The 11,216-nt window shown below is 33.4% G+C and overlaps 1 protein-coding gene across 4 annotated transcripts; it reads left to right on the top strand.

Annotated features, from left to right (window-relative positions):
• The first annotated feature begins 374 nt into the window (after positions 1 to 374).
• Positions 375 to 7,816, top strand: LOC111316774 (protein MEI2-like 2). 4 transcript variants are annotated; one of them, XM_022918903.2, is made up of 14 exons: positions 375 to 441; positions 619 to 829; positions 1,651 to 1,704; positions 1,816 to 1,959; positions 2,044 to 2,513; positions 2,712 to 2,870; positions 2,962 to 3,078; positions 3,178 to 3,329; positions 4,544 to 4,635; positions 4,763 to 5,705; positions 5,806 to 5,890; positions 5,980 to 6,048; positions 6,318 to 6,497; positions 7,211 to 7,816. In XM_022918903.2, the coding sequence occupies exons 3-14, from the start codon at positions 1,662 to 1,664 to the stop codon at positions 7,325 to 7,327; spliced, it is 2,571 nt and encodes an 856-aa protein (XP_022774638.2). In that variant the 5' UTR covers positions 375 to 441; positions 619 to 829; positions 1,651 to 1,661; the 3' UTR covers positions 7,328 to 7,816. The 4 variants fall into 4 exon arrangements, with proteins under 4 accessions (XP_022774638.2, XP_022774636.2, XP_022774640.2 ...); XM_022918901.2 differs by lacking the exon at positions 375 to 441 and having other exon boundaries at positions 449 to 829; XM_022918905.2 differs by lacking the exons at positions 375 to 441; positions 619 to 829 and adding an exon at positions 848 to 876.
• Positions 7,817 to 11,216: the final 3,400 nt, after the last annotated feature.

Raw genomic sequence — 11,216 nt, 5'->3', positions numbered from 1 at the left:
TTAATTCAAAAACTTTAGATATTATTAAAAATCTGTTACTTTTTTTTAAAATCAAATTACTTTGAATTAAATATTAAAATTAAATATCTAATAATAAAATTTTAAAAAACATATATGAATTCTCGGACCTAATGCCTCTAATTGTAAAATCCAAACCTCTCGTGTTCATATCCCAGCCGTTGGATGTTTTAGAGCAATCTGATTGGATTCCGTAAGAATTATTTTGAAACACCTTTACACCATCAATCCTTGAGCCAATAATTCCACGCCACATCACAGAAAGAATCATGGCAAAGTCGTAATAAAATGGAATATGTAGGGTAAACACATAAACCATGTTTTAGTGTCTTCTGTGGGCTATGTGTCAACGGACGCCAAACAAAATTCAAATTCAGCAGAATCTTTTATTATGTGTTTTTTTTTTTTCAAAGACAGAAGCAGGTTACCTGAAGAAACTCTGTTCTTTCTATTTCTTTTTGTTTTCTTTTTCTTTCAATAATTTTCCTTCCCTCCAATCATTTTCCTCTTTTTCTCTCTAGAAAAATTTTTCTCACTTTCTCTTTAATTTTTTATTTTTGTTTTGGGTTTCCTTTTTTTAATCGTCTTTGTTTTGTTTAGTTTGTTTTTTTTCTAGTTTCCCGGCGAGGGAGAAGGAAGTAGAAGAGTATAAGAAAGAAATATCGCAGCTTCTACGAAAGTCTCTCTCTCTTTCTGTTTTTGTATATTTAACTTTGGGTGATCAAAGACAAAACCTTTATTTGGAATCAGCCCAGTCTACTTTTCAATGGACTCTCTTTCAATACATTGATATACCATTTTCTTCTAAAAGGTATTTCTTTTTTTTTTTGTTTTGCTGTGCTATTTATTTCTTCCCATGTAATATCTTTTGTTTTCTTGTTGGTTAGTTGTCTATTTGTTTGTTTATTTATTTATTTTGGTTAAATATCAGTATTTACTAGTGAAAAAGAAATAGTGAGTGGTGCTAAGAGAAAAGGGTTTAGTTTTGTTTCTGAGCTTAGAAATTTGTTGACTTTGTTTCTAAGTGAAGTTCTTGTTGAGCTGCTGAGTTTTGATATTTTTATTTTTTTACTAAATTGCAATTTTCCATTTTCTTTGACATAATTTCTACATTTCACCTTTTGGGGAGTTGACTTATTAGCACAATGTTTTACTATTGCTGTTGTTTGATCATAATTATCAGCTCTTTATAGCTTGCACTGTAGATACTTTTTTCAATATTCTATGTGGTCTTGATCATTTGCTTGCATTATTTGGATTTGTGTTATCTACAGAGAATCATTGCATGATTGATTACTCAAAAGTGAATTTGAGTAACCATAATTTATGATAAAAGTTGTTTGATCAAGAACTGATTGGAAATGTTGTAGTTTAACGGTAGCTAAAGGATTGTGAAACCGGAATCTGAAATTTCATGTGTTTCAGCTTTGTACAGTATGTGATTGCTACTTACTTGAATTGCACTTCAGGAACTGCTGTATGTGTTCGAATTCTGTATGAACTTGAAAATTTAGTGAATTCTTTGCTCTATGCTATACTATTCTAGGGTTTCTGCTAATCACTATTGTATACGCTGGATTAGTCTGCATTATCATATTTTGATTGTAAATGCTTGATATCTTTTGTCTACAGATATTGATTGAATGGAGCAAAAGTCAAAAGGTTTGATATCAAGTCAATCTGAAGGTATTGCTTCTTTCACCGTCTGGTGAATTCTAGGATAAAAAAGCATATGATCTTATTCATCTTTGCTTATCTGTTGTTGCCAGATCTTGATCATTCTTACTTCTATTATAGGTCCATGTAATACCCCTTCAGTCAACATTTATAGAAAGTGGGAAACTGGTGCATGGGGCATCCCACATGGAACTGACACATATCTTTCATCAAGTGATGCGAGCTTGTTTTCTAGCTCATTACCTGTCCTTCCTCATGAAAAATGTATGTGTCAACTATTGATATGAAAATGTTGTATAGTGTGCTATATTTAGAATAGGAATGAGGTTTTCTTTTGCTAAAATGCAGTGAACTTTGCTGATGTGGAGCATTCTGGTCATTCTGTTGATGATAACTCACCTAATTTACATAACCTAGAGCTTGAAAATGAAGGTGAGGGCCCACTCGAAGATGTTGAAACAAATGCAATTGGAAGTTTACTTCCTGATGATGAAGATGAGCTCCTTGCCGGCATAATGGATGACTTTGACTTAAATGGGTTGCCTAGTCAGCTGGAGGATTTGGAAGAATATGATGTCTTTGGTACTGGAGGGGGAATGGAATTGGATTTTGACCCTCAAGAAAGCCTTAATATTGGTATATTGAAGTTGAACTTATCTGATGGGTTTGCTGCAAATGGGATTGGTCCTCTCTCTCTTCCAAATGGTGTGGGAACAGTGGCTGGGGAACATCCTTATGGCGAGCACCCTTCAAGAACATTGTTCGTACGAAACATCAATAGTAATGTTGAAGACTCTGAACTGAGATCTCTCTTTGAGGTATTCTATGTTAGTGTGTATCTTACTTTTAGCTATTATTCTGCCTAATATATCTCTTGCTGATAACGATTTTATTTCTTGGTTGCTTGACCAAAAACTATTTTGGTCATTCTTTATTTATTTGCACAGAATGGTTTTCATCTTTATTATACTAGGCTAATAATTATTATTATCTTGAAATTCTTATGCTTTTTGTAGCAATATGGAGATATCAGAACTTTGTACACTGCATGCAAGCATAGGGGTTTTGTAATGATTTCATACTATGATATTCGAGCTGCACGCACTGCAATGCGTGCATTACAAAATAAACCTCTAAGGCGAAGAAAACTGGACATTCATTTCTCAATTCCCAAGGTTTGGAAAAGTGTATTTTGTTTTTTATTTGAGTTTGACATTGTTGATCCCATCACAAGTTTAGAAGCATTTTTCCCTTGTAACATACCAGGATAACCCATCAGAGAAAGATATAAATCAGGGAACTCTTGTAGTATTCAATTTGGATCCATCAGTATCAAATGATGACCTTCGCCAAATATTTGGGGATTATGGAGAGGTCAAAGAGGTATTAGTTTTGCATAATTTGTTGTCCTACAGCTTTCAATTGCCCTTTTGACATGTCTTCAGTACTTGCTGATTACCTTTTTGGTTGTGGAAAATCCAGATCAGGGAAACACCACACAAGCGACACCATAAATTCATAGAATTTTATGATGTTAGAGCTGCAGAGGCAGCTCTTAGAGCATTGAATAGGAGTGACATAGCTGGGAAACGCATAAAGCTTGAACCTAGCCGCCCTGGTGGAGCTCGTCGAAAGTAAGTATTAATTTCAACTTCTTTGTGTTTGATGTTGGTACAGGGTCTTGCTTGTCAGATTGTTGCAATGAATGAGATGAAAAATAATCTCAGATCAGATAATGGTAGTTAATTGATCCATGAGAGGATTTTCTTATTTCTGCTTTTGATTTCATAAAAATTCACAAAGCATTCTTTTGTTTTGACACGACTAAAGTCTTTTTCTTGGAAAAGCGGCACCCTTGGCATGTCTTCCATGCCACTCTTCCAATCACTGTTGATTCTATAGCTTCTTCCGAAACTATAAGTATTGGAATTCTGTATCATCTGATTTCTTGTAGGTGTTTCTGTGTGATGATCTTTAGCAGGATATAATTCCAGAAGCACTAAATATGAGCCTTTAATGTTGTTATGTTGTTTTTAATATTGTGGGACAGAAATTTGGAATGATCGTGAACTTATAGGAGTTAGCAGACAAGATACTATCTTTCTGTTTAGATAACAAAACCACAGGAGGGAACAGGGAAGATGGTGGAAGTGTAATTTTCTTCTTCTACCTTAGTTTTGTATTTTATCCATCTGAAGTTGGCAGAAAGAATAGAAAAAAGGTGGAAAGCTAGACTCCAAGTTCTGGTTATTTTCTATGGAGTTCAATCTGCGAGGCTTTCTTATTCTTACCTTTTATATCTTTCCTTAAAGGAATGGAGTGTAACTGTTGAGATAAGAAGAATCTTAGTATCTTTGTAGTCATTTAACCATTTTTCCACGTTAAATCACTGTTCCTTTATGAATTTTAAGTTAAAAATATCGAAATTCAGAACACATAATATCATAGATTAGTAATAGTGAGCAGGAATTGCCTGTACTTGAACAAATATGGAGAAAGGGGAGTGCAATTGTTGTGGCTCTACTAGAATACTTTCTTAAATGCTCTTCCTTTGAATGCTGAGTGCTTCTGCCAACTGGGCATCATGCTAAATTGAGTTTTCTTATTTCAGCTAACTAATTTCATGTAAATACTTTCTATGCTGCGTATAACTTTCTAGTTTCTACACCCGTTTTCTAGGGCATCTGAAATATTTGTGCATATTTGCAAATTTTGAAGTCTGCCATCATTGACAGTGCATGAGGAACTCTGCTAACTTTGAATCTTAGAAGTGCACTTTCCTTATGGTTGTGAGGCATATTCTTACACTGGTGCAAAGAAATTAAAATTAATGTCCCTTCTTTGTTAGCTTGATGCAGCAGCTAAGTCAGGAGCTGGAACAAGATGATGCTCGAAGTTTTAGACATCATGTAGGTTCTCCGGTTGCGAGCTCTCCTCCAGGTAAATATTCTAGATGCAAATCAATCATGTCTACTCAACAACTTTATGCTCAACACATCAGTTCATTAGCTGCGTCTGTTGAAAATGCATTTTCTATTATTAGCTGAATAAAACATTACCGTGGCAGGTAAGTGGGCACAATTTGGCAGCCCTGTTGAACACAATCCTTTGCATTCTTTTAGCAAGTCTCCAGGGTTGGGATCTTTCAGCCCTGTAAAGAACAATAATTTGCCTGGGCTAGCTTCAATTCTCCCACATCATGTGCCTAACTCTCCAAAGATTGCACCTATTGGTAAGGACCAAGGGAAGACCAACCATACAAACCAGATTTTTACTAATACTGGATCAGTGCAAGGAGCAACCTACCAGCATTCTAGATCCTTCTCTGAGCAGAAGTTAAGTGGAAGTCCTGGACCAGTCTCTGGCTTTGGTGAATCTAATTCAAGTTCATCCGGTGTTGGGACATTGACTGGTCCTCAGTTCCTTTGGGGAAGTCCCACTCCTTACACTGAGCGTGCTACTTCTGCTTGGCCAACATCGTCAGTGGCACACCCTTTTTCATCAAGTGGACAGGGTTTTCCATACACAAATCGTCATGGCTCTTTTCTTGGTTCAAGTAACCACCACCATGTGGGATCTGCGCCTTCTGGTGTGCATCTTGATAGGCACTTTAGCTACCTCCCAGAGTCACCTGAGACGTCCTTTATGAGCCCTGCTTCTTTTGCTGGTGTGGGTTTAAATCGCAGCAATGGAAGTTTATTGATGAATATTGGTGCTTGTGGAACTATGAGTCCTGGTTTTGGTCTCCCAGGAAACGTAACTGAAAATGGTTTACCTAGTTTCAGAATGATGCCAACGCCAAGGCATGGTCCTATTTTCCTTGGGAATGGTTCTTATCCCGGACAAGGAACAATTGGCAGTGAAGGGTTGGCTGACCGCAGTCGAAGTCGGCGAGTTGATAATAATGGAAACCAGATTGATAACAATAAGCAGTATCAGCTTGATTTGGATAAAATATCTAATGGAGTAGATGCTAGGACCACTTTAATGATTAAAAATATCCCCAACAAGTAAGACAAAGTTAATGAATGGTGAAGAATTGCAATGCTTGAAGGTTTTAAGTAAAATGCTATTTTTCTTGATTGTTTCTGCCTTTATTCTATTTTTAAGGTATACTTCGAAGATGCTACTTGCTGCCATTGATGAAAATCACAGGGGTGCTTATGATTTTCTCTACTTGCCAATTGATTTCAAGGTACTCTTTCCATGGGGCTTTTTGACATGTTGTATGGTTATGTCAAGTTGAATTTGCTGGTGATGATTAATTGACTTATCTGATTGCAGAACAAGTGCAATGTAGGTTATGCCTTCATCAATATGATCTCTCCTTCACATATTATCTCCTTCTACCAGGTTCGACCTTTGGTCCCTTTTTTAAGTGTGTCAAAAGAGTAGTATATATTATCAATAAATTAGTACTTTTTAACATCATATAAGTGTATTAAAAAAATTAAATTAGTTATTTTATATTAAATGGGACTAGGAGTTGTCTTTCTGGTTTTCGTGGGGATTTAACATGGCAACTTGGCCTTAGAAGACAAGGATCTTAGAGTTTCATACTTTCATACATGTATCTTCTTGGTGAAGAAAGACAAGAGTTAATTCTGAGGAAATTTCTACAGGCTTTTAACGGAAAGAAATGGGAGAAATTCAACAGTGAGAAGGTTGCATCATTGGCTTATGCTCGAATCCAGGGCAAGGCTGCCCTTGTGGCACATTTCCAAAATTCAAGCTTGATGAATGAAGATAAGAGATGCCGGCCAATTCTGTTCCATTCAGAGGGCCAAGAGGCTGGTGATGAGGTAATGTATTTCAGTCAAGTTTTTCATATGAGCTAAAAGGCTTTTACTAGTACTTGTTCTTGTTTAACTCTGAAATTCCTTGCCAACAATAGATTAGATATATGAATCCTAGTATTGGATTAATTCACACAATTCAGTCAGATATGGGCATATTGGTAAAAACTCAGGCAAGAAATAGTGCGAGGAGGGAATAAGTAAAAATAATTTTTAAGCTTGCATCTTTCTTGTTCTACTTTATGTTTTACCTGCTTGGAAGAAATGGACTGCCTGAAATCAATTTGAATGGACAGCTAAGAAAAAAAATGAGAGGTGGTGTGGATAGAAATAGAAGGAAAACTTCTCTACTTATTTGTAATATCTGACGGGAATCAATGACTGGGGCAAACTTTATAGTAAGTTTGTAGTATTAACAAATTGATGGAAACATGAAATATTAGATTTGGGAAGAAACTATTTCAATCATTTTAAAAGTAGAAAGCTTATTAACTGAAACAGCTAAGCAAAGGATTGACCCCGGTTATGATCTTATCTGCCCACATCAATATCAACAATAAAATGCTGAAGGTATCAAACATTGTTTCATTTATAAGTTATATTAAAAACTTTCTAAAATGCAGGGAGAGATTAATAAAGGCCATATTTCCCGTCAGTGTTTTCTGGACACTAGTGTAAACCATGTGTTTGTTATATTTTATATGTTTGTGATCTTGCAGGAACATTTCCTCTCTAGCAATTTGAACATCTGTATTCGTCAACTGGACGGGTCTTATTCTGGGGATTCATTGGAGAGCCCAAAGGGCCTTCTGGATGAAAAGCCAGAGAAGAGTTAACAATGCATTTGGAAATCTTACTCTTAGCTTGAGATAAAATGGCTAGGAGTGTTAACAAGTAGATAGGTGCCTGAAATTGGAAGAGAAATTGAAGAAGAGATGTATGTTGTGCTTGTGTCGTGTGCAGTGTCTGCTTTTAAGTTATGGACACTCCATGGTAAGTAATTCACTTTAGAAGTCAAAATTAAACGAGGCAGAAAGTGTTTCGTTTATATGTAGAGCAAGAAATTGTCATTGAACTAGCTATGGTGTTTTTGCTTTTTAATCATTGACGTCTCTTTACTGGGTCATTTTGCTCATATGATTACTTCTTTGTATGTAAATCATTGTTGGGAATCCAAATTCCAAGGTTACAGGGCTGTCTATAAATTGTATAGGAGGGGGACAAACAGACCCTACAATCCTGGTAATTGTAACGTGCAACAGTGTTGCGAACATGTGTATTGAAACTTGTATATGTTAATACTTATGTCTGTACAGATTCTAAAACCCTCTTTTTGTCGTAGAACCTTTTTTTTTTTAATTTCCTTTCTGTTATTCAATATATATTAACTTGCAGGCGAAGGTGTTTTTTTCATCCATTTAAAACACAAGTATCCAGATATGTTAATTGAACAAGTGAAGCAAATATACTTAGAAAGCACAAGGGAAGGGAAGGGAAGGGAAGGGAAGGGAAGGGAAGGGAAGATTCTTTCTATCCAGTAAAAGTGCTACAACAATGGTGTCTCGATGGTGTTTTTTCTTTCAGTGTCAGGCTGTGTTTTTGGTAACAAATGGTGGCTTGTTCGGATTGGATTAAGGATAGAAGCAGGAGGCAGAATAGGACCTTACGCATTTTTAAGGGTTCAATGTTTGTTTGCCCTCCGAACGTATATGGTTCTGTCACATTAGTATTTATAAAGTTTTATTTACAATTAGGTTTCCTACACTTATCTTCCGTGATGTATTTTGTCCCAAAATATAACATCAGTTACCTTGAAAAATGATGGGGCATCAACGACCAATCATATTTCATTGTCATGTCGTCTCTGGGATTCATTGTCATATCATTAGTTCAAAAATAAAAAATATCATAAATTATTTAAAAAAAATTTTAAATTAAAAATTAAAAAAATATATTAATTTTAGTTTTGAACTTAAAATTACAAAATAAACCTAGAAAAAGAAAAAGGTAAAGGAGGGAGAAAATGAGAGAAAAAAAGGAGGGTAAGGAAGGGGTTTATACTAGTCAGTGTTGCATTTGGCCGGCTCAAAGCAAGTGGAGATGGAGAGAAGAGAGGCGAAAAGGGGAAGGGGGTCGACCGGATGCAAATTGGGTCTGGCCAAAGCAAATCGGTCGGACCTGCTTCAAATAAATGTTGTTGGCCTTGCCCCTCCTCTTCCTTTCTCTCTCCCCAGCCCTTTTTTTTTAATTTTTATTTTCTATTTCAAAAAAGAAAATTAAAAAATTTATATTTTATATATTTTCATTTTTTATTTTTAAACTTTTTTTTATTTTAAAAGATAAAATAAAAAACATATTTTTTATTTTTTAAAATAAAAATTTTAATCATGAATTTTTATATGAATTTTTAAGATTTATATTTATATTTTTTAATTTAAAAACTAAAAATATAATAAAATGACATATGGTGTGCTTGTATTGGCTGAAATTTGCCACATTAACATTTGAGTAACACCATTAGTCAAAATATATATTTGGCAAATGGAATTCAACTTTAAGTACTTGATTATGAATTTTTATTCTTAAAGTAGCGAAGTGACAGAAGTAGTATAGTTTGTTAAAAAATGGGGTTGAGAAAAATTAAGAAATTAATGAAAACTTTAAGATGTATAACAATATCATTTTTTTTTAAGATTTTATTTACCTCACCACTTGATTAATTAGTATGAACAAAAGTTACTAACGCATAAATCTTAAAGATATAATGAAATTTAGTAATTGATTACATTTTATATTGATGAAATAAATTCACTCAACATTTACTAGTGTATGAATAGAATTATTTGATTTGCTATAGAAAATATATAAAGCTTTATTAGTTTGTGGTCACTTTCTTTCAATGTAAGTTGTTTTTTTTTTTTTTTTTTGTTATATATCTTTCAAAAATCAAATTAGTGCTATTTATAATAAAATAAAAGTCTCTTTATCTAGACATATTTATCTATAAAGATGTCTATTTGTATAAATACAACTCTTTATAAGATAACGCTCTAAGTAAATACTTATGTCTTTTAAAGAAACAACCTTCCATTATCACATGCAATTCATGTGATTTATCATTTTGAAAAGATTTAAAAAATTCTCAACATTTTCAAAACAAACCAAATCTTAGATAATTTTGTAAATCTTTTGCATAAATGAAAATATCTTTCGTTTTGAACTTTCATTTAATGAAAATAAATTAAAGTTAACCAAAATTGTACGGGAGAGCTTTTATGTTTGGTTAAATGAACTTATCTCACACAAAAGACTTTTACATCCAATGAATACTTGGAATCCAGGGATACTATTTTGGTCGTGCTTGCATCATCTTTTTATAAGCGCTATTAGAGCCAAGCTCTTGAACTCCTAAAAGCGGTCACACTTCACACTTATATAAGTAGATCCTATCAAGAGTGTTTCATAACTATAACACTCTAATATATTTATGTTATGTGTTTATTAAGAGTATAACATCATCCTTCTTTATGATTATGGGTAGCAAACACATTACTTGGGATGAAAACATAAGATTATAATGCTTGCAATCATATACAGATGATATACTTTATTTCATTGAACTCGATACTTGACATTATACCAAGTGTTGAGTTGAGTTTCTATAATGGTTGACTTTATAATATAAGCCTGAAACTCACCCCTAAATTTGCAATATAGCTATGTTAATTTTCCATACCACATGCATGGTGAAACTTTCATACTAATTTTATATCTTGAAAATTCATAAACCAATATCTCACTATGTATTTATATTCATTCTTTAAAAAATGCTCTTTTCATAGTAATTCAACTATTAAGAATATATTTTGTACAATTGTAATAAATTCTTTTAGTTCATAGTAATCAATTTATCTTTTCTTATCATAATAATTTCACATTGATCCATTTTATATATTTTTTTATATCCCAAAAAATTAATGTCATTGCCACCAAATTGGAACCATACATCATATAATTTTTTTTCACCAACTAAATTATTATTGTAAAGATGCTTCAACGTCTTGGTGGAACATGACATTCTTTTTGCTATTTTTCGTAGTCTCTTGTCATAATTAATTCAAGACTTAAACCTTATTATGTATATACACTAAAATAATTAACATGACTTTTGTTAACAAATTACAGATGTTGAAATACTAGGTGAAATATTAGGTAGAGGGACATAATAAGAAGCTATGTAATTTCTTCATGCAAAATGTATTGATGAAATTATATTCAGTTAATTGATTTCGATAATGTAAAATGTAATCAATCATTAAGTTTTATTACATCTTCAAGATTTATATAACAATAATTTTTTTGTATACCAATTAATCAAGTGATAAGATGAATAAAATTTCAAGAAAGGTGATGTTGTTACATGTCTGGAAAACTTTTTTCAAATTTTCAAGTTTTCTCAACCCCATGCATTAATATAGTTTGAGTGCCAAACGAATATTTAACCATTTTTTTAACAATGGTGGTGATTAAGTAGGAGTTGATTGTAGAGTCTGGGTATAGTCTTTAGGTAATGTTTGGCTTAGGCAATGATTTCAGGTGCTGATAATGGTTTGAATGTTTTAACTTAGGTGGTATTGAGTTGTGAATGTTTGTGTTTTTGTGGGTGCTTTTAGTGAGAGAGACGAAAAGTGATTTCAGTGAGAGAAAGAGAAGAGTTAAAAATAA

This window comes from Durio zibethinus, chromosome 24 (genome assembly GCF_047325235.1).
Source record: "Durio zibethinus cultivar Kanyao isolate XHJ-2024 chromosome 24, ASM4732523v1, whole genome shotgun sequence".
NCBI classification, from domain to species: domain Eukaryota; kingdom Viridiplantae; phylum Streptophyta; class Magnoliopsida; order Malvales; family Malvaceae; genus Durio; species Durio zibethinus.
The sequence above is the reverse complement of the archived record's forward strand: the minus strand, read 5'-3'. Positions and strand labels throughout refer to the sequence as shown.

What these genes read in the sequence shown, in the direction of transcription:
- LOC111316774 (XM_022918903.2), top strand. Translation starts at nt 1,662, where the DNA reads ATGGAGCAAAAGTCAAAAGGTTTGATATCAAGTCAATCTGAAG. An exon ending in CCTGGTGGAGCTCGTCGAAA is followed by an intron (nt 3,330 to 4,543) that starts GTAAGTATTAAT and finishes CTTCTTTGTTAG; the next exon opens with CTTGATGCAGCAGCTAAGTC. An exon ending in ATATTATCTCCTTCTACCAG is followed by an intron (nt 6,049 to 6,317) that starts GTTCGACCTTTG and finishes AAATTTCTACAG; the next exon opens with GCTTTTAACGGAAAGAAATG.